This window comes from Lupinus angustifolius, chromosome LG06 (genome assembly GCF_001865875.1).
Source record: "Lupinus angustifolius cultivar Tanjil chromosome LG06, LupAngTanjil_v1.0, whole genome shotgun sequence".
NCBI classification, from domain to species: domain Eukaryota; kingdom Viridiplantae; phylum Streptophyta; class Magnoliopsida; order Fabales; family Fabaceae; genus Lupinus; species Lupinus angustifolius.
In genome coordinates, this window is record NC_032014.1 from 29,670,601 (window position 1) to 29,693,352 (window position 22,752).

Here is a 22,752-nt window from a genome sequence, read left to right on the forward strand (position 1 = left end):
GTCTATTACTTGTGTTTGTGTTTGTATTAAAAAAGAATAAGAACAGAAGAACTTATCCGATCCTGCACAAAATTTACATACAATTTCCAAATAAGTAAACCATGATTATGTTTATTTATTAGCTGGCCTTAAAATCATTGTTAAGTTTATTAGGTGAATTTGACACATTTGCAGTGGGAATAAGCCTAACAAAACCATAAAAAAGAATGCTTCTGGTAGAGCAAGTGAGTTGTTAACAAATCAACAACTTCACAAAGCATCATAGAGCATTATCATCTTTATTTAGGCATCTATATATACATAGTCACATTATCAACATTTCATGATACAAACTACAAATCTTTCTCTATATCCTTCAAAGCATCACTTGCAATATTAGATCATGGATTCGAAACATGAAGGTGAGGCAACATCAGCAGACACTAAACCCATGCTAGAGTCCAAGAGGACTAGGAGCAATAGCAAAGGGAAAGCCATTGCTATGGCTGATCCAACTTCTGCTACTGTTTCAACAAAAGCTACAAAACTTCAAAAAGTTGGATGGAAAAAGGGTGTTGCAATCATAGACTTTATTCTGAGGCTTGGTGCCATTGGAGCCACACTTGGTGCTGCTGCCATCATGGGGAACAATGAACAAATACTTCCATTCTTCACTCAATTCCTTCAATTTGATGCTCAATGGAATGATTTCCCTATGTTCCAGTAAGTACATATTCTACTACAGAAACATTCTCTTCTCATGTACAATTCCTATCTCATACTGGTTTTTGGAAATTTATGCTCTTCATGTGAAAATGTTTCACGTGACAAGTTCAGGTGAAAAAGAGAGATACACACAAAAAAACATAAACAATATCTCTAGGATCATTCGAAAAACTCATATGAGATGATGATCGACTCTTTACCATTTTATTGTTCTCCTTATGTCCTCAAACACTATAGGATTCTTGATTTGTGTTCTTAAGATAGCAGACTATATTCAAATTTGAGGCTAACAAACATATTATGGCAACTCAAGATTTTAGTTGATGTGAAATGCTGTTAAAAATAGTGTATTACAAAAAGAGTTTGAGATGAAGTTTACTCATATATATTTGAATGCATGTCACCCCTATAAAGTTTACAATTTTACATGCAGGTTTTTTGTGATAGCAAATGCAGTAGCAGGTGGATACCTCATCCTCTCTTTACCATTATCAATTGTCTGCATTGTTAGGCCCCTTGCAGTAGGTCCAAGGCTTCTACTTGTGGTCTTAGATACAGTAAGCATGAATTCAATATGAGTAAAGATAATGCATTCATCAGTAATATTATTTGTCCATAAAGTTACCCTTTTACTTTGAGTACAATTTCAGGTGATGATGGCCTTAGTGATAGGAGCTGCATCATCTGCTGCTGCTGTTGTGTACTTAGCTCATAATGGTAGCCAAGATGCAAATTGGATTGCTGTTTGTCAACAGTTCAGTGATTTCTGCCAAGTTTCAAGTGAGGCTGTGGTGGTTTCTTTCACTGCAGCAATCTCCTTTGCTTCTTTGATTGTGGTGTCTTCTTTGGCTCTCAAAAGGAATTGAAATGATACTATTGGAATGATTGGATACTGATTGTGTAACACCCCAGCCTTGACATGCGTTTAAGTCAATGGAACAAATGACTATAAGTCCCTGAGGTGGTCATGAGTTTGAGTCGCGAGATGCTCTCTTTAAGGGAAATAAAATACTGTATAAGTATTTAAGCTTAATAGGTGGCATGTTCAGTAAATTCATGGGTCTAAGGAGTCGCATGTCAAAGCTGAGATATTACATGTTGGTATAAGTTGTGACTCTTAATTATTGTAAAGTTCTTTGTGGTGTAGTTGATGTTTAAAACATTGAAATGCAGAATCATGTGTATGGTTTGTGGTTCCTAGTTCCAAAGATTTTCCATTGCAAATATGAGCCAAGGCTAAAAGCACTTTTTAAAAGGAATTTGAGTTAAGGTATGATAAGTAAAAAAACTAAATAGTCACTAGTGTATTTAATTAATATACTAAACCAAACTAAGATATGCAGATACATTAAACTACTTACTTGATAAGTAGTTAGACAAAACATTAAAAATATGATGTATTAATTAATAAAATAAAACAAAAACCCTTCTATTTTTATAGGTTTTTTTAAGGAAAGAAGGAGTGCAATCATTAGGATTTGGATTCACACACTCACATTTCATATAATGAAGCTTTATTAAAAGAGGAAACTCTTGCAAACATTTTGATATTTTTTTATAACAATTTTTTATGGAATAGAGGGTTTAATTTGGAATAATAATAAATTTCGGAGGAAAAAGATTAAATGATGTAATTTCAATTGAAATAATGAGATAAGATATCCTATATCACTTACTTAACAACAAAATTTTGAAAAAATGCTAAACATTAAGGAAAAACTAAAAAGTAATACATTTCTCTATCTTTATGTTACTCTTACTTGATGCCAAACACAAACTATAAATTCATATCTGCAAGAACATTTGATCTCGAGTTGAATCTATACTTATATAGGATTAAGGTGGTTGTGTAACCTATGTTAATCTAATGGATAGATAGGCCCATTATTACCCATTAACCTCATGCCCAAAGCTAAATCAACCATTGCATTATGAATGGGATAAATATAAAATATTATTTAAATAGGATATATATATATATATAAATAAATAAGAGTAACTTAATTTTTATATAAAAATTATGAGAACAATAGATATGAGCTTTATAAACAGTCATGGATCACTAAGATTAAAAGTTAGTTATTGGTCACATGATAGTCATTGCATATATTTTTTAATCTTAATCATTTCAATGAAGATCTAGTTGTGCATATGTCACTTAATCTCATTCATTCATTTTTTTAAATCTAACGGATTAAATGAATGAGTGTAATAAATTATTTAAAATTTATCTTTTTCTTTCTCATCATTTATTGCCGTCATACGTTTGATTCATTGGATTTAAGAAAAAAATGAATGTATAGTTATATATTTATATTTGTGTGATTTGGAGGAGGGTAATTATGAGGTTGTTTTGGTAATTGTGAGAAGGGTTGTTTGTTTTTCCTTGTGGGAGAAGACTCATCGTACATACCATAGCCATTGCACCCTCGAGAGACCGAAACCCCCAAATTTGAAATTCTAGGGTTTCCAATTGGTTATTGCAGAAACAATCATGTCTCAAAACGGGAAGGTGATGCCGAATCTAGACCAACAAAGCACGAAGCTTCTAAATCTCACTGTTCTTCAACGTATAGACCCTTTCGTCGAAGAAATTCTCATCACCGCTGCTCACGTCACCTTCTACGAGTTCAATGTTGACCTTAGCCAATGGGTATTTTCTTCATTTCACTCTTTTCTTCTATTCTCTCTCAACACTTTCTATATCTCTTTCTCATTGCTTTTCAGAGCCGCAAGGACGTTGAAGGATCTCTATTCGTTGTTAAAAGGTTTATTTTTCTCTTCATTTTCACTTTTCATATAACATCATTTGAAATTCAATGATCGGATTGTTTGAATTCGGAAATTATTCTTTAATTAATTTCAGGAACATACAACCTCGGTTTCAGTTTATTGTCATGAACCGTCGCAATACTGGTATCTCCATCTGATTTTGTTTATTCCACTCATTTATTTTATAAATTAGTAATTAGCCAATTTGGTTCCTGAAAATGTAGCTACTACTTACTTTAGTCCCTCAGATATAAATTACATATTTAGTTCCAAAAGTGTATCCCGGGACATTTTTTGTTTTGTTCATGTGCCATACATTAGCTTAGTGATAGTGTGGTTCTATGACACTTTGTAATGTCATTTTTGGATTTGGTTTTGGAAAGTTATCACTTCGCTTCCACATGTGTGTGTCAATCTTTTGAGTATACTGGATTCAGTTTGTGAGCTAGCTTATAGTCTGCGAGAAGGAAGCTCTTTCATCAAGCTGTAGATGCTTTTATTGGATGATACCATCTTATGTTGATATGGTGGTGTCTCCCATTGACTTCAAGAGGCTCACTCTGTTGACATGGTTGCTGGAAATCGAGTGCTCAAATTAGATTATTGTTTGTTAGTTTTTGCTTGTGTGAAGTAATAATATATTTGAAGTTATTAGGTGTGTGGTTTATCCTTAACAATTATAGGATCGGGGCTTAGGTATTGGCCATTAGCATTCCACAGTCAGGATCTTGCACTCAACATTGTGATTATAGTAAATTAATAAATGTGCAAACTGTAAATATGCCTTTTTGACAGTGTTAAGGCTTAAGGGTGAACTAAATACTGTGCTGCTACTAGACATGGTGGTGGTCCGCTTCCTAATGTCCATATACTGAACTTGCATTAACCTTGTTTATGTTGTGGCATAAGCAGAAAATTTGGTGGAGAATCTCTTGGGGGATTTCGAGTATGAAGTACAGGTTCCATATCTACTGTATAGAAATGCTGCCCAAGAAGTGAATGGTATCTGGTTCTATAATGCACGTGAATGTGAAGAGGTTGCAAATCTTTTTAGCAGGTATTGCTCTTCTTATTGATTGAATTATGGCAATCTCAGTGTCTCCTAAGAATATGATTTTCTTTTTACTCCTCGGGGTTGATAACCTTTTACGTCACTAAATTTTTTGTTCTCCCACCCTTGATGTTTCAGAGATAATTTATAGCGTTTACTTGCAGAAATAATTTCTCACACTAACATGTTTATAGGCTATCACAATTCATAAAGGTAGATAGGTAGCTTTTAGCAAATCTTTGATCACTTGTGTTGTTTCTGAATAGTCATGGGAGTACAGTATAATGTTTTGAGACTTAAAAAGGGTGGCCCTGTGCGCGAGGCTCCCCCTAGTGGGGTTTGGGTAGGTTAGATGTGCGCAACCTTACCATTGCAAGCAAATAAATTGTTTTTAGGATTTGAACCCATGACCTTCAAGTCACAAGGCAAGCAACCTTACAGTTGCGCTGAGGCTCGCCCTCTTCAGACTTGATTGTATAAATTGAAGGACATTTAATTCAGTGAACTAAAGTTAATATTGGTAAACCACTTCCCCTGGATGGAGAGCAATTCACCCCTTTCCTTTTGAAAGTCAAGCAATGATGTACACATTAGGGTTTGAATTTGCCATTCCCTGTTTACCAGTTCCTAATGAGTGTCTTGTTCTTCTCAAGTGTAATTGACCAAATATGGTGACCATATGACATTTGATTTCAATTTTCCAGCCTAGTTGAAGGAATCCTGAAATTACTGGATGATCTACTGTAGAAGATATATAAGCTATTTGCAATACTCAGATTTGTTGTGATGAACAATTTGCTTTCCATGTCAGATCATTAGCATGGGTTTGTATTGTTTGTTGATACCTGATATATATAGTGCCTTAACACTTTCCACTACTTAATTGTGGTTTTTGAAATGGGAAATTCTTGCATGCGACAACATTGCTACTCTATTACGTAGATGATTTTCCTTAAGAAAACAGCAAGAAAATGGTCACAAATTCACTGTTGCCCTCTAATGTGTGTGAGAAACTGCAGAAGTTATCTGTAGATAGAAAGCGTAGTGCAGAAGTAAAGGCATACAAGTTTATCACGATAGCATTAGTTGCTTACGTTAACATGGATGTATATTATTTTTCCCCTCAAATTTTATTCTTTTTCATGTAATCATATTATTCACTTGTATTTGGCTGGTTTTCAGGATCCTTAATGCATACGCCAAGGTGCCTCCTAAGTCCAAGGTGTCTTCGACAAAGAGGTAATAATATGATTCTACTTGTTCAGTGAATTTGTGTCACCACCTTCCTTTTACTTCCAATACTATTCTATTCAATTCTTCTATTACATCATTTTCATATACATGCAAAGGGTTTACAGCTTCTTTTGTCCCTTATCTATCTCTCGCTCCCCCTCTCCCTCTCCCCCTCTCCCTCTTGCATTCCCTCTGTATGTCTTTGATAGAGTTACCATCTTCGACATACAAAATTCTTAGTATAACTCTTCTTTCTTCATGTTACTATTTTTTTAGGCTCTGGAGGATATTGTACTGTCCTCATACTTTCATCCTTTTCACTTTAGAAAATTATCTTCTTTTTCACTTTCAAAAAACTTGTTTTCTATCAAAAGAATTCTATGTCAACACTCAATAGTGAATCACTATTATGTAGTTGACAACTAAGTTAAAGCATACTTTAGTTTTTTTATGTCTCCACATTTATACTTGGAGTTTGAGTAATGAAGTTCTACTTACATTTTTGCAGCGAGTTTGAAGAACTGGAAGCAGTACCGACTATGGCAGTCATGGATGGTCCTCTTGAGCCATCATCATCAACTGCTTCATATGTGGCTGATGTTCCCGATGATCCTTCCTTTGTTAACTTCTTCAGTGTATGTACCACTGTCAACATTCCACAATTATATTTGCTTCTAATTTCTTTATATGCCAATCTCTACTTTGAAACTATAAAAGTAGGATTTATCCCATCTAATATTTTTTATTTCCCCTTTCACTGCATCTACCATTTTTATTACTTCCAGCATTGAACATTATAAGCGGCTCCCATTTGTTGCTCCTATCTTCTGAATCCCAACTTGATTTGGCTGTCCATTTTTCACTGCTTTATGCATATAACATCATTAGTTCTTCATGCCCAAAAGTGGCCCACTAAATTGTGCTTCTCAGAAAGACTTTACCATGTACTTTATTCTACTCTACTGATCTATTATGGATTGGATATACATCTGAAGAGCAGGTTGTACTTAACAGTAAGGTGCCATGTGGTCCAGGTATCCACCTCAAAGGAAACTTGCCTAAAACTACCTATAGGTGGGAGAGGTTGGGTTATTGATGTGAGATGGATCCACAAAAAAGGGGTTTCTAGTTATAATCCAGATATGATTTGTGTATATATTTCACAGAAAGCATCTCCACTATTGAGTTGCCTGTATTTTATAGAAATCTGAACTGTTGCTTTCCAATAATGGTTATCAAATATGCACTTGGATGGTCCAGGCAATGTATTTTGTTAATATGTCAATGTTATTGATATTCATCTGTTTTTTATATTAAAGTTTTAAGAGAAAAAACTTTTATGTTTGTGTGAACATAGTTTTTCATTATGAGTCAAACCTTTGTAACTGAGTTCTGATCTGGTTAAATTTTACCGATGCTTTATTATTGCAGGCAGCTATGGCTATTGGGAATACTTCAAATGCTCCAATTACTGGACAACCTTATCAGTCTTCTGCTGCAATTTCTCCATCTGTGCCAATCCATGCCGCTACTCCCATTGTACCAACCTTACAGATACCCTCTCTTTCAGCATCTACTCCTCTATTGCCCCAGCTTGATGCTCCTGAATCCAGCAGCAACAGCAACCGATCCACAAAGCTGCTTGTAAAGCCTTCTTCTTTTTTTGTCCCTACCCCTTCTTCAGCAATGGTGATTCCACCATCTGTGTCTTCATCCACACCTACTGCCCCTCCACTTCATCCTGCTGTAAACGTACAACGCCCATATGGTGCTCCACTGCTACAGCCATTTCCGCCTCCAACTCCACCACCTTCACTCACTCCTTCTCCTGTTCCAAACTATGGTCCAGTTATTTCTAGAGAAAAGGTCCGAGATGCTCTTATTGTGCTTGTTCAGGTTTGTTTGCTTGCTGCTTACCAGTCCTTGATTTTTTTTACTACAATGATCTTAAACGACAGCTAGGAAGCATATTATTTTTACATTATCTTGTTATATATTCGATTTCATACTATGAAGTATATGTTAGTATCTTCCTATTAGATTCTTGTTTCCCACTTATTTTGTGATTTCTTTGTCTTGTGCTAGGACAATCAATTCATTGATATGGTCTATAGAGCGCTGCTGAATGCTCATCAATCATGACTCCCAAAGGGTGTTTAATTACCAACTCTCAGGAGGAATCACTTTTTGGGCTGAATTACCTTTACTATATTTTTTAGGCCAGGCTTTAATCATGCCCTAAACTTTAAAATGTTTCAGTCATTTTCAATCTGTAAAATTGGTTGCTGTGTTGTGATGACCATTTGGATCTTGCTAGATTCCTGAATGTTCCTGTTTTTTTAAACAAAAGTCTAATCCACTCCCATGCTGCAATATCTATCAAGTGTAATTGTGACATGACATGACAGGAAATGGTGAGAATGCCAAATATATGGTTATAGCAATACTGAACTGATTTCACAAAATATGGTAATTGGCTGAAGCAAACCTCAAAATTTTAGGGGTTGGTAAGGTTATTACTGAGCCTTGTTTATTGTGTATTGTATTGTTTAATTATGTTATGAACAAACTTATATACCACCATTAGCATTACCCTCAAATACTCCTCCTCCCATGTCTTGTCTTCTGTTTTGATTTTTTTTGGTATTATCAAAAGTATCATCTAGTTTGTGGTTGTCCATCTCAACAAATGCCGTTATCAGGAATTCAACTCTCGACCTTGGGGATCCAGTTGGGCATTGAATCTAAAGACATGATTATGTGAAAGTTTGAAATATGAATATGAAAGTGAAGAAATGTCAAAATATATATTGAAGATGCACGAGTGATCATGTAAAAATTACAATATTTACTTTGGCAATGATGAATTACAATATTTCATGATAGAATTATTGCCTAAAATGGAGCTCTAAGTTTTGGACATGCTCTAAATGTAAGGAAAGAATTGCCACATGTATTGTCGTAAAATACTGATTTTTGATATGGTTCAGCCTCATTTGATACATATGATTTAGTAAAAATGTGAAAAACTTGACTTCATATTTAGAAAACAAATATGTAAAGAGAGTCATCAACTCTATTTTGTAAGTGACAGTTTCTATTCATTTTTAATATATTAATCGACAAAGTATCATCTTGCACCTGAACCAAAGTTCAAGACTTTTTGTCAGAACAAGTTTTTTAAATTTTAGGGACATTTAGCATATCAATTAAGTTGAGTGGTGTTTCTTGACTTAAAAAAATAAGTGGGAATTTTGGTTTCTAAAATCTGAAAAAATTAAATTAGTTATAAAATATGTATAATGTTAGTCAAATTAATTACTTAGGTTTTTTAAGATTTTTCGAACATACTTATAAAAATGATATTATGGTTCAATAAGAAAATTAGTGAATAAGTCCTTATACTAATATAATATAATAATAATTTCCGTTATATTATTAAATTAATCAAAACCAATTAAATCTAATTTTAGATGAATTTTTTAAATATTTTTCAAAATGACGTAATGAGTATTTGAAATTTGTAACATAGTTAATCATTGGATGATTGAATTATATATTATAAATAATAATATTTATATTATATATATATATATTATATTAACTAGTACTCGGTGAATAATTGGCTGAATGAATATGATGTCCAATATTAATAATATTCGGTTTAACCTTATAAAATAAGGAATACATTTACTTTCATTTTAAATCTTTTGGAACCAATTTGAATTTATTTGATTTTGTGGGACTAAATTGATAGAATGAATACTTGAATAGCCTCTATATACCTTAAAATGAAAAAAGGTAAGCAAAGTAGGGTTTTTGTTTGATGCGTTAGGAGTGATCTATGGTGAAACTTTAGAAGTGGTTGTTGAATCAGTGAATCCCAATGAATCGCCTTAGTTACGAGCAAGTATTGAAGGACAATAACGTTTCCGGTGATTCAAGCTCTGTTGTCACTCTTCAGCTCAATTACAAAGCTCTTTCTGATGTCAGTGACAATCACCCTTTTCATTATTTGTTACCTTTACAAGTTCCAATCACCAAAAATATTATCTTTTTTGCTTTTTGATATTGCCCAGGTTTCATGTTTGGGAAACTTCACAAACTTGGAGAAGCTTGACCTCAAGTTTAACAGTCTCACTTCACTTGAGGTACTTTCTTTCACTTTCACTTCTCTCTTTATTTTTATTTCCAATGTTTGAGAGAATACCCAAATTCAACAAATTAAAGACTGTATAAGCTGTTTGAGTTAGCATATAGCTTATAAGCCAGAGACTTTAGTCATTTTACATTTATCAACTATTTTATGGGCTATTATTATCAAACAATTATGATTATATCACTTTTGCTTATAAGTTTATAAGCTATCAGCTAACTTATCAATTAGTTATGTAAAACAAAGCATTAGTCAGTGAGAAATGCAAAATCCCAACTTAGCCCTCAAGAATCTTAGATGTTAATCAAATTAGTCTTTTCTGGAACAAATTTTATGGAAATATTAGTTCCTGTGGGATATTATTTTTACCGCCGTGTGAGGTTTTTAAGAACTCGATAAGAATTTTTCATTTTTCAGTGACTATATTGAGGGCAAGTGTTTTCTTAGGGATGAACTTGGGTATTTAGTCCTGATATTTTTTTAAAGATGCTATTGTATTGATGGTTACTTTGTTATGCATGTTCCCCAGGGTTTGAGGTCATGCATTAATTTGAAGTGGTTATCAGTTGTAGAAAACAAATTAGAAAGCTTAGAAGGAATTCAAGGACTTACTAAGCTCACTGTAAGTATCTGCCTTGTCAACATCAGCTACGGTTGAATTTTTTTTCATTCTTTATCAAGCTAATACTGTGCTGGACTTAGTTTATAGTAAATTTATTGATTGGTGTATTTGTTGTTAATAGCTTGTTTTGCGCTTGTACTGGTTTTTTAATGATGAGATGTGCATTGTGTTGTACATTTCTGTCTTTTTCATGTGATACTTCACCTATGCATGCATTCTTTCTGAATAATGAGCTTATTTCTAGTAAAACAATCTGCATATGCTTAATTCTTATGATAAAGTTCGATGAGTTACATGAGGATTTTGGCATAACTTTTGTACATATTTGTGAACCAGGTTCTAAATGCAGGCAAGAACAAACTTAAATCTATGGATCAAGTCAGCTCACTTGTTAGTGTCCGAGCATTGATTTTGAATGGTGAGACTCCTTACATGATCACCTGCTTACAACTCCTTTTTTCGGAGGCTGAACTTGGAAACACTGTGAAAAATATAGTATTGAATCTTTATCTTCATTTCTATCTTTTTTTTACTATACTCATACTCGTCTTTTTGGTTTCGGCAGAAAATGAGATTACCTCCATTTGCAAACTTGATCAGATGAAAGAATTGAACACTCTTGGTATGACTAATTATACTTTTCATTTTCTTTAAATTCTGACATTTGATGACCCCGCTAGTGGGATAAGACTTGGTTTTTTTGTTTCCTTTTTAGTGACTGATATGGCTTTGATGTTGTGCTTGCATCACAATAGGCTACACTTGAATTTTGATTTAGTCTCTTAGCTATTATGATAATGATGCCTTATTTGCAGAGAGGAGGTTTACCTTTTGTGTGAGTTGTGGCTCGGGGGCATTTCAAAGTAGAACCATACTATTCTACTTATCATTGCTTTACTCTATGTCTGTTGTTTGTTTGAAATACATAATTTTTTTGGCCAAATAATGTCTTAGTGACGGCTTGAACTCGAATAATCCTCAAATATATCTAATTCCCCTGCAGTTCTATCCAAAAATCCTATTGGTAAAATTGGTGATGCCCTGATGAAAGTAAAATCCATCACAAAGGTAAAGTGTGCCGAACATTTTGAGCTCCTCCTGTCCTTATTTCATTATTGTAATCCTAATGCTCATAATACCTCTCCTGGTTTCAGCTCTCCCTCTCTTACTGCCAGCTTCAGCGTATTGACTCTTCACTCAAGTCTTGTGTTGAATTGAGAGAGGTTCGCCTTGGTCACAATGAGATAAAGGTGTGCTTTAAATGTGTGACTTTCCTTTGTAGTTCCACTTCGAGTCATGATCTATCTTCAAAATGCTCCATAAAGTGCATTCATATGATATTTATTTCATGACTTTACGCTTTCAATTTTTTGTTTCGTATTTTTTATAACATTTTGGTTTTGATAACTTTTGTATTTCAGTCTCTCCCTGATGAATTAATACATAATTCAAAGCTTCAAAACTTAGATTTGGGAAATAATGTGATCACAAGGTGGTCAGAACTAAAGGTTTGACATGCATACCTTGAACTTTCCACTTCATAACATTACATAATTGTCTATAGCACACTTTTTGCCATGTATCTTCATAATTTTTATGACTGTAGGTGCTCAATTCACTCACAAATCTGAGAAATCTAAATCTACAAGGAAATCCTGTTTCCGCAATTGATAAAGTTACAAGAAAGGTAGTTTCCCTTCCTTTCCCCCACTTTTTGGTTCATGTATTAATTCACACTTGATTATTAAATTTCATCCTTAAGCTTCTGTGGATGCTATGTTACAGATTAAGAAAGCACTGCCAAGACTACAAATATTCAATGCTAGACCAGTAGATAAAGATTCCAAGAATGAGAAAGGTGACGTTATTGATGGTGATAACGATTTTTTGGTAGATCATGAAGGTCAAAATTTGAGAGATAGCAGCAAAGAAAAGAAGAGTGTGCCAAAGGAAAGAAAGAAAGACACTCCTAAAGTTACCATAGATCCTGACGTGGAGAATAATAAGTCCACGACGAAAAAGCGAAGAAAGGATGACAAGCCCTTGGACAAGGGTTTGGCTGCTGAGGAGAATGTCAATAGGATTGAGAAGAAACCAAAGACGAAACAAAAGAATGAGGAACAAAGTGAACTTGATCTTATTGATGATGCAGAAGCTTCGTTTATGGATATTTTTAAGATCGAGAAAGGTGCAGAAAATCTGAGTCATGGTGGTGAAATGAAAGCACATGAGAAAGCAATTAAGGATGTGAAATCAGTAAGTGGTGCAGTAACCTCATTTGCGAAGCGTAAGAGTGCTAAATTGCAGAACACAGAGTCTCTATCAAATCCATCATCCGAAATTGGAATAGGAGGGCCATCGACATGGGGTGATGATTGATAAGCTGATTATCCGGGGATATGCTAGTTCCTCATGCCTTTTTAGCAAAAGGGCCGGACTAATCTTGAAGTCTCTGACATTGCTGCTAGATTTCTTATTGATTCAGAGTTAAGTAGCTACATTGTGGAGTGCAGACATCAGATTCAGGATCCATTGATGATGGGAATCTGTTTATATCTGATCACACATTTCTTATCCTTTTGATTAATTTGAATGATTGCTGCTACCAATTGCTTAAGATAATTTTTTTTATCTTTCACTATGTTTTATGTTCACATTACCCTTTTGATCCTTCATTATCTTTCTTACCCTTTTGATTTTAAACATGACTCATGTGAAATTATTCAAGAAGTATTATGTTACTTATTGTTCCAACAACCTATTCAAGTGTAATGGTTGTCTCATCAATGTTGAGTGTGACATTTCATTCACCTAATGTATGAAAATCTATCAACATTTGTAGTGATTATTGTTTTTGTTTAAATAGAGACAAACAAATATTATATACAACTAAATTGTTAAGAAGTCTATTATACAACTAAGTAACATTTGTATGCCATCATTAAAATGCATTGTAGATGTATATTCATAATTTTTTTAAAGGGGTGTGTTAACATTTACTTTTAAAAAAATGTTTCAAAATTAAGTGCAACACTTCTCTGAAAAATATCATTTTCAAGATGAAAAACAAATTCTCTCTCTTTTTAAATACTTACCTAGAATGATTCTAATTGAAATATATTTATGATGGAGAGATAGCATAATTTATTAATTTATATGTTCCTCACATGCTTATGTGGTATTGCATCAGGTCCACTACAAATTGAGTATTATTACTATTAATTTTAGGGGTCTGTTATTGCATCATAACTTTGTCATCTTAGTCAAGATAAACTCTTAATCAGATGACGAATCATTTGCTTTATCCTAACACTAACAAGTCCTCAATTATGCAAATAATTCATCTTCATTTGCTTTATCCTAACACTAAGCATATTAAAATAGACTAAAATTTCAAATTCGTCTTTTAAAGTGTAATCAATTTGGACCACTAGGAAAAATATTATTATAAAACTCTTAAAGTCTAAGAATATTGCGATAATAGTCCGTTAAGGTACTTAATTAGTGGTACTCGAAATCTTTTATTAATTTAACTTTACGTTATGTAGTGATATTTTAAACTTTTAACAACTTATTTATTTAATGATACTTTTCTTTTGAGTGACCAAAGATTGTGGCAACTGTATTAGTATTTTATATGCACAGCATTCGTTATGTGATTTGTTTGGTCAAATAGTGTTGTAGCGTAGGATTATTTTATGGGCATAATCTTCTGTATAGGGACAAACATTGATTACATCATTATATGGCACTTACCAAGTTTATATAGGAGTTTAAAATATGCGCAATGTTAGTGTAAATTTTTTACATTGTCATTATCGTTGATTTATATCACTTTTGTTTCATAGTCAACGATAATTAATATATGAATAGTGACTGATTTGCCGAAAGTTTAAAAAACACTTATATTATTAGTGTATAGTTATTAAATCCTTTATATATTATGGAGCAGAATTACCAAGCTACTTGATACATTAGAAATTGACTCTCAAGTAGGGCGGCTCCTCTTATATTCATTGGCAGCTAGCTCCTATTATTCCTTATTTCATTATTAAACAAAGGAAATTATAAATCCATATATGATGAGTTATTCGGATGTTACTTATGATTTGTAAGTGAGTGGTTTATTTTATTTTACCCATATCAATTAGTACCATTCACGCTTTATAAATACTCACTTCACTGTAATAGTCCATTTTCAGGTGATATATTATCGAATTTCAACTTAGTATAATATTATTGTCCTTATTTTGTATAATGTTTTGTCCTTTTTACAAAACTACTTTGGATAGTTTCATCACATTGTTTGAATAAACAAGGATATTCTATTAACAAACTCATTTACTATATATATAAAACTTTGATAATAATCGTATAAATGTGACTATAGAATAACTTCAAATGAATAATGTTGTAAAAAATACATAAGTGAGAATTGTTTAAACAGTGTGGTGTTATTTTTTACCTTAGTAGATCCAATTCCTTTTAAAGTGTATGATTACTCTTGCCAACAAATGTCGCTATCAAGAATCGAATTGTTAACTTTTTTATCATTCTGACGATCTAGATTATGAATAAAGGCATCCCATAATAAAAGAAAAAAGAAATTCACCCATTCACTTAAAAAGGACAGGCTTGTAGTCCATTCAGGCGGCTGTTAACTGAATTTTAAAGGGACAAATGAGTCCATCTATTACCTTTTCAATTCAAACTTCATTACTTAGATTCTTCAAATTAAGTCTCATTTTACTTCAAAATAATCGATCAACTTATACATATAATAATTTAATGTATAATGAGGACATCTTTTTCAAAACCTTACCATTTTTTTCTTTGTTAACAAAAATATCATAATAGTATTTTAACTCCAAAGTTTGGTGTTATTATATCTTTTGGACTTATCACTTTTATTACATTCCTAGCTTCTCTATATCGTACATCTTTTTACACATACTTGAATTCTTACCCAAAATATCAAAACAAGTTATTTGTTTAAAAATTAGCTAAGTCTTTCTAAGGCATTATTATTTATTTAGCTAATATTGACTAAACAGATAAAACGTATGCAGCTCAAAATTCTTAATATATCTTCCCAATAACCAAAACATTTAACAGAATACATCTTATATCTCATAATTTATGTTACTGAATATGTCATAAGTTGTTATTGACCATAAAAATACTTAATAATTAAATTTTTAACTTGAATATTTTTTTTAACCACTCATAATTTATTATATACAATGTGACACATTTTTGAGAGGCATGCTTGTGTAGGACAACAACATGCTCCCAAAAGCTACATGATCATGATAATAATACATTTATAAGATATTTAGCAATGTATATAAAGAGAAGATAAGATTTGAATAGATGCGTGCAGAGTTTAAATCCTGTAGCAACACGTCATTTTATACATGCCAAAATTATGAGAAAAATAAAGGTAACTAAATGGACCAAATTGACCCACTAACCACCGACATAATAGATGATAATGTTATTATATGTTACCAAATCATAAAAAATAATTTGAGCACTTGGTAAATAGTATATGTACATGCATTAGTGATTATTTTGTGCATGGATAATTTTGTAGTGGGTGTTAGATGAAGATAACATTATATTAATAATGATGCAAAAATCCAATGTAATATTGTTCAATTATTAATAAACAATGAAGTGGGGTTCAACAATTTCGGCCATAGACAAAAGCACTTTTTTTGTTAAGTAAACTAGCTCTTCACTTAACTAAATGATGGGGACTTAATTGATGATCATTAATTCTGAAATATGTTGAACACACGCAATGTACAATTGCATGAAACATGTCAAGCATGAATCTTTTTATCTAGAGCAAATTTTAATAACACCTTTATAAACTAATCAAAATAAGCCTATATAGCTCTTTATGGAGCCTAATGTAATAAATATGAGATTTCTTTAGAAAGTAATGTTTGTAATGAACCATATTTTTGTAAGCCTAAAACAAAGATTTTATTAGTCTATATTTTGGAATAAGGAACCAGATAAAAAAGATTATCAGTTCCTTCACAAGATTTTCATAATAAAGAAGATGTAGATATTTAAGTATATATACAAATAACATAAAAAACTTGTCTCACCAAATCCAAAAATGAATTTATGAGGTTGTTAAATAAGCATGAGTTTGGACAAACCATATATATTATAGAATGATGGGATATGAATATAAAATAATTATAAAATTAGGTATATTTATAAAACAATTATAAGACGGATGGCCTTATATCTTTCCCTGGATGAACCATGTATGTGTAGACTATAAAATAATGAAGTTTTGATGATAAAATAATAATAAAATTATTGTTTATATATAACATAATTATAATTAAGGAGGCCTCTAGACTTGAGATCCTTTTATAATTGTTAAGATGAATTGTCTCAAAATTAATTTAATTTTAAATCATTAAGGTATTAAGAATGACAAGAATTTGGTTGAGATTATTAATCATAAATCATATAATAATTTCTGATATACCTACGTGTTACTTTGAAATGGTGATTAAGTTTCATTAAATATGCTTGTTAATAATATTATAGTATTATTATATATTAAACAATTAGGGCGGCAAAATTAAGTTGAAGGACCAATCAACTATGATTATGCACTATGCTAGAACCACATGCTGAGACGGCTCCGTACACTTAACATTTCAATTCTCTTTTCATATTCATATGCATGTTTTACCACCACGTATTCATAACTATTCAAATTATTGGATTTATATATATAAATAGCATGTCCCCATAATTACCGAACATGGCAAATTCTCTTTGTGTAGTTTGCCAAATTCCAAACAGAGACAAATACTGGGCTGGTGGGTATAATCACTTGTTTGCTTATGTATATTAGGAAAATATGATGTGCATATATTAACAAATACATCGCTATTAATAGTTATCGACTACCAAATACATTATAATGTTAATTACCACACATATTAAATTCTTTAGATATTATTATAGAAAGTTAATATTTGAATAATATGAGAATACATGAACAAATTATCGTGCAAATAATAGTAAATATTCTTCTTTACCATCCAACTTATCCATTGAGAGATTCATTATGGTGCATAACTTGAACACTATAGTTTTTTCCTTCACTGAATAATATGGATGAAGCTGTTGTAATTAAAGTGAAACTTGTTTTATCACTGGTCTGGTTTCAACATTGGATATGGAACAAAAAGCATAAATCACATGTGAGTAGAGTGCCATTTGGTATCAGTTGTTGATCTTAGACTAACGGACCGTATACTAATAAACAAAAAACACAAGAAAAAATATCATATACAGGGCTTGTTTGTTTTGACTTTGAAAAAAAAACAATTCTTCAAAAATATTTATAGCAAAAATGATTTATGTAAACTCAAAAACTATTGTGTGTTTGTTTACAACTTTGTAAAACAACTTTACTTCTCTAAGTAATTATAAGTTGTTTGAATGTAGTATTAAAAATATTAAAGCCATGAAATTATTTAAACAATTATATAATATTATTTTCTATATTTCTTTGATACCTGATTTAATTTTAATTCGGATGATTCCTTAATTTTTAAAACTATAAACCAAATTGAATTTAAAAGGTTCCTTACAAAAAAGAAACAAAACCTAATAATAAAAATGAACCACATGTTAGTTTAGTTCGATTTCATCGATTATACAGTTTAGATTGGAACTGTTTACACCCGCATCTATTAGTATAGTGATAGCTCACCGCAAAGAAAATCATTAATAAAATGTTACAAAATTTATGAATAATTTATGATTACAGTATGTACTATCAACAAATTATCTATCATTTATTTATTAACACCATTAATTTTCAAACTTGACACCATATAGAATTGAAAGTGATAATTTATTGAGTAAAGTTTGATAATATTTGTTGAATAAAGTGTAATAAGATGCAGTGAATAATTTGTTTTTGGTAAGTATGACTAGCATATCCGAGTCTAATGAAACGGCTGAAGTTCACCTATACCCAAACTTGACTCAGCACCCTTCCTATTATTCTCATTTCTCAACACTAAACTCTAAACCCAACACACACACAATCACCACATATCCACATACATATAAATAAGACACTCCTAATTCTTCATCTTTCACCTTTTCTCTTCTATACTTGTAGATCTATCTCCATATGGCTCAACTTCACAACAACACTTCTCTCTCTTCTCTTCCTCATCACCTTATTCACTCTCATATCCTCACTCGTCTCCACGCTCATGCTCTCTTCTCCGCCGCCGCCACCTCTTCCGATTTCTACCGTCTATGCACCGTCGACAACCACCTCTGGCATTCCATCACCACCGCCATGTGGCCTTCCCTAACCGACCCACTTGCTGCTTCCTTAATCTCCCCTTGTATCAATCACCACCGTCCTATTCCGATGGAAAACCATTCACCGTCGCAGCCATCAGAGTTAATCTCAGCCGTTGATTTATACTACGATGGAAAACCACTCTTTTCGAAATGCCACGTCACCCAGACACGCAAGGGCTGGTTTCTCTCTTCTTCTCTATGGATAGACATACTCGAACCCAACGAGGTGGTCCCCACTCGGTTAAAATTCTCCCCAAACGACGACGTTCAATGGCTTAAAAACCTCGAACAGAAACTAACGCTGAGCTGGATCATGATCGACCCGACGAGAAAACGCGCGGTTAATCTGTCGAGCGGGAGCGTGGTGTCGACGCGCTGGCAGACGCTGACGGAGGAGTTGGAAGTGGTGTATGCGGTTATGATAGAGGAGGAGGTGCAGTGTAGCGTGAAGGTCACGTGCTGTGGGAAAGTGGGGGGAGAGATGGACGTGAGGGAGGTGAGTTTAACGATGCAGGGTATGGATGGGAGGCGCGTGATGGGGAAGGATAGTATGGTAATTTTGCAGAGGGTAATGGAGTTTGGGAACAGAAAAAGATTGAGTAGGAAGGAAAAGAAAGAGAGTTATGAGAAATTTTGTAGGATGAAGAAAGAAAGGGGAGAAAGGTTGCTGAAGAAATATAAGAATTTTGATTTGGTGGCTGATTCTACGCTTCTCGCATTCACTGTTTCTGTACTCTTCTTTTGCTTTCTAAGGTATTCTTGGGTTTGCTAGAACCCTATATCTTTAAAATGTTAAGATTATAGACATTCATATATTAATGTTATAAGAGTATATATTTGGATTCGGAAAAGAATGAGCGTAATTCACTTGAGTACACATTTGATATTCTATAAGTTGTACCACTACAGGTGTTATCGGCTATGATTGATTATAAAAATAGTTATTTATTAATTTTTAACTTGAATGACATGGATATGTTAATGTTTATTTACTCTATGTTTGCTTCAAATGAAGAGAGAATGAGGATAATTTTAATGAATGGGAGGGGAAAGAAAAAAGCATAAGAGAATCTATTTTCATTTATTTGGTTTGGTTGAATAAGAGAGATTGAGAGGTAGGTAGCTAAAATAAAAATGCTTTAATAACTTTAACACTCATCCAAAATCCATAACCTTTGGATGAAAATAAGAATGGGTTTAGAGGGATTTTAATTGAATTGTTACATGCCACTATAAATGCGAGCGATTGAACTTTTATCCAAAATTAGTAATAAAGAAATAGTGGAGAGAAAATGAGGAAGACATCAATTTCCTTTTTCTTCTATTTTAAATGCGATTTGATTTGATTTGATGTAGCACTTTACGTGGTAACGTACCTATATGTATGATGGTTCCATTTACTGGCTACTTGCCATTTGCCATTTTGAGAATGGAAAATGAAATGAAAAGGTGTGAATGAATATTTTTCCACGTTTACACTCCCTCACCTTACACCCAACCTTGACCCTTCCTACTTCCTATTTCACCAATTCCATTTTCCAACTCTCCAATCCTAATCTAATCGCATTCAAACTCATAAAGACATACCTTATTATTACTATTTAGAGATAGCAAAATAGTCCTAACCTCATGTGTTTCTATTCAACAATGTGGACTGCGTGATGTGATGTAAGAGAGAAAAAATAAGATTTTTTTTTTTTAAAAAAGTAGGATATTACGTGATTTAATACCTAAGAAATGTGTGATGTGATATGTTTTGTTCAATTTCATATAAAATATCAAAATATTTTTAAAAAAAATCTCTTCAATTACTTTATTTAATTTTTTACTTTATTATATAATTTTTTAATTATTTATCAATGTTTACGACCAACGCATGCCCTTTAGCCCGATTTAAAACTCTTCTTGAACATGCAAGTTTTGTATGTTAAGACAATATGGGCATGTCCACGCCCATTTAAATTTGCAGTATTTATGGGCACAAACAAAACAGGTCAGACAATCCGTTTTATCATCTCTAATTATTATTATAAAAAATATAATAATAATATATAAGTTTTACACATTATTATTATTATATTTTATTATCATTAATTTTTAAAAAATAATACAAATAAATTTTGAAATGATATATTAACTATCTCATATCTCATTACAAGTATAAATGATGAGGTGCCCCTCTTCACTTTTTTTCATCATCTTCAAACTTATAAATATCTTACCAATTCTTACTACCAAGTTCATTTGATTTTATTATTGTATTTATTATTATGATATGATGCCACCTTCACCCATCATCACTCTTCACCCTGACATCATCAACTCTCACATCCTCAGCCGCCTCGACGCTGAATCTCTCTCCTCCGCCGCCTCCTCCTCCTCCTACCTCCGCCGTCTCTCCACCGAAAACAACCACCTCTGGCACACCCTCACCACCAACACCTGGCCCTCCTTAAACGACCCTCTGACCTCCTCCCTCATCTCCACCTTCCCCGCCGCTCACTTCTCCATCTTCTCCGATTCCTTCCCATCCCCTTCCATCCATCCCCACCGTCCAATTCCAATCCCCTCAGAACTAATCTCAGCCGTTGATATATACTACGAGGGCAAAGCTGTCTTTTCCAGAGTCCTCCGCACCGATACAAACAAAGGCTGGTTCCATTTCTCACCTCTATGGATAGACCTTCTCAAACACGACGAGGTGGTCCCCACTCAATTGAAACTACCACCAAACGACGACGTTCAATGGCTTAACCACCTCCAACACAATCTAACGTTGAGTTGGATCATCATCGACCCCATCCTAAAGCGTGCGGCGAACTTATCCAGCCAGACGGCGGTGTCGGCGCGGTGGCAGTGGCTTACGGAAGAGTTGGAGGTGGTTTACGCGGTGGTTTTTGAAGAGGAGGAGGTGATGTGCACCGTGAAGGTCACGTGTTGTGGGAAAACAATGGGAGAGATGGAAGTGAGGGAGGTAAGTATGAAGATGGAGGATATGGATGGGAGGCACGTGATAGGGAAGGATAGTATGGTAATTATGCAGAGGGCGATGGAGAGTGTGAAGAGAAAAAGAGTTGATGGGAAAGAGAGGTATGACAAGTTTTGTGAAATGAAAAGAGAAAGGAGAGAGAGGTTGATGGAAAGAGATAAGAGAATTGATATGTTTGCTATGTTGTTGGCTTTCACTATTTTTGCATTCTTCTTTTCTTTTATCTCTTTCTAATCAATCCACTTCAACTCTATCATCATAGCAAATATGTTACACTATATGGAAGTGGACACTCATATGATGGAATTTCCTTCAATTAGGTGTATGGATTTGATTTTATTTAGTTGTAGGGGTGTATATTCACTAAAAAATGTGGGGTTTTATTCCCTCCACATAACAAAAAAAAGTATAAGTTAAAGTTGATTATTAGATCAATTCTAATGGTTGGTTTGGCTTACACAAACCTCGAGTTTAACCAATATGAAAAACAACTTCCACTACTCCAAAGAAATGGTATGCTCATCTCACTTCAAGGAAAAATGTAAATTAACATGATATTAAAAGTGCTTTTGAAAATAAAAATATTACAGGAAAATTTATAATAAAAAAAGCTTTAGATTTGAAAAGGGGAGAGGAAGTAAGGTCTTAGAAAAGTGAAATATTTGTGAAGAAATCAAATATAATCATATTTATTGAAAATAAGAACAAGGGTGCACATACTTGATAACCATGTATGTCTTCTACCATGGGCTTAGTCTAAGACTATGCAAAGATCCATTTGATATATACCCTTTGTTGCTCCCATTAAGAGAAGGGATTAATTGATGTAGACCCCACTTTATCTTCAATCTCCT

General features: G+C 33.1%; 5 protein-coding genes across 5 annotated transcripts; all 5 read left to right on the forward strand.

Annotated features, from left to right (window-relative positions):
• On the forward strand, window positions 298-1,915 carry LOC109350813 (casparian strip membrane protein 5-like). The gene is made up of 4 exons (XM_019592117.1): window positions 298-702; window positions 1,139-1,262; window positions 1,356-1,609; window positions 1,812-1,915. The coding sequence occupies exons 1-3, from the start codon at window positions 383-385 to the stop codon at window positions 1,569-1,571; spliced, it is 660 nt and encodes a 219-aa protein (XP_019447662.1). The 5' UTR covers window positions 298-382; the 3' UTR covers window positions 1,572-1,609; window positions 1,812-1,915.
• LOC109350815 (mRNA-decapping enzyme-like protein) lies at window positions 3,087-8,342 on the forward strand. The gene is made up of 8 exons (XM_019592119.1): window positions 3,087-3,358; window positions 3,433-3,473; window positions 3,572-3,621; window positions 4,390-4,534; window positions 5,711-5,767; window positions 6,270-6,396; window positions 7,193-7,657; window positions 7,847-8,342. Exons 1-8 carry the CDS (start codon window positions 3,200-3,202, stop codon window positions 7,901-7,903), a joined length of 1,101 nt encoding a protein of 366 aa, XP_019447664.1. The 5' UTR covers window positions 3,087-3,199; the 3' UTR covers window positions 7,904-8,342.
• On the forward strand, window positions 9,536-13,214 carry LOC109350816 (leucine-rich repeat-containing protein 40). Its single transcript, XM_019592120.1, has 10 exons — window positions 9,536-9,749; window positions 9,841-9,912; window positions 10,447-10,539; window positions 10,876-10,957; window positions 11,105-11,161; window positions 11,543-11,607; window positions 11,694-11,789; window positions 11,961-12,047; window positions 12,146-12,226; window positions 12,325-13,214. The coding sequence occupies exons 1-10, from the start codon at window positions 9,648-9,650 to the stop codon at window positions 12,916-12,918; spliced, it is 1,329 nt and encodes a 442-aa protein (XP_019447665.1). The 5' UTR covers window positions 9,536-9,647; the 3' UTR covers window positions 12,919-13,214.
• LOC109350819 (F-box protein At2g27310-like) lies at window positions 18,663-19,696 on the forward strand. The gene has a single exon (XM_019592123.1). The coding sequence runs from the start codon at window positions 18,728-18,730 to the stop codon at window positions 19,679-19,681; it is 954 nt and encodes a 317-aa protein (XP_019447668.1). The 5' UTR covers window positions 18,663-18,727; the 3' UTR covers window positions 19,682-19,696.
• Window positions 21,106-22,147, forward strand: LOC109350821 (F-box protein At2g27310-like). The gene has a single exon (XM_019592125.1). It carries the CDS (start codon window positions 21,185-21,187, stop codon window positions 22,130-22,132), a length of 948 nt encoding a protein of 315 aa, XP_019447670.1. The 5' UTR covers window positions 21,106-21,184; the 3' UTR covers window positions 22,133-22,147.

Excerpts from the sequence above, each read along its gene's own strand:
- LOC109350813 (XM_019592117.1), top strand. The coding sequence starts at position 383 with ATGGATTCGAAACATGAAGGTGAGGCAACATCAGCAGACACTAAACCC. Across the intron at positions 703-1,138 it reads AATGATTTCCCTATGTTCCA|GTTTTTTGTGATAGCAAATG; the intron begins GTAAGTACATAT and ends TTTTACATGCAG. Across the intron at positions 1,263-1,355 it reads TACTTGTGGTCTTAGATACA|GTGATGATGGCCTTAGTGAT; the intron begins GTAAGCATGAAT and ends GTACAATTTCAG.
- LOC109350815 (XM_019592119.1), top strand. The coding sequence starts at position 3,200 with ATGTCTCAAAACGGGAAGGTGATGCCGAATCTAGACCAACAAAGCACG. Across the intron at positions 3,359-3,432 it reads ATGTTGACCTTAGCCAATGG|AGCCGCAAGGACGTTGAAGG; the intron begins GTATTTTCTTCA and ends ATTGCTTTTCAG. Across the intron at positions 6,397-7,192 it reads CCTTTGTTAACTTCTTCAGT|GCAGCTATGGCTATTGGGAA; the intron begins GTATGTACCACT and ends TTATTATTGCAG.
- LOC109350816 (XM_019592120.1), top strand. The coding sequence starts at position 9,648 with ATGAATCGCCTTAGTTACGAGCAAGTATTGAAGGACAATAACGTTTCC. Across the intron at positions 11,162-11,542 it reads GAAAGAATTGAACACTCTTG|TTCTATCCAAAAATCCTATT; the intron begins GTATGACTAATT and ends ATTCCCCTGCAG. Across the intron at positions 12,227-12,324 it reads TTGATAAAGTTACAAGAAAG|ATTAAGAAAGCACTGCCAAG; the intron begins GTAGTTTCCCTT and ends GCTATGTTACAG.
- LOC109350819 (XM_019592123.1), top strand. The coding sequence starts at position 18,728 with ATGGCTCAACTTCACAACAACACTTCTCTCTCTTCTCTTCCTCATCAC.
- LOC109350821 (XM_019592125.1), top strand. The coding sequence starts at position 21,185 with ATGATGCCACCTTCACCCATCATCACTCTTCACCCTGACATCATCAAC.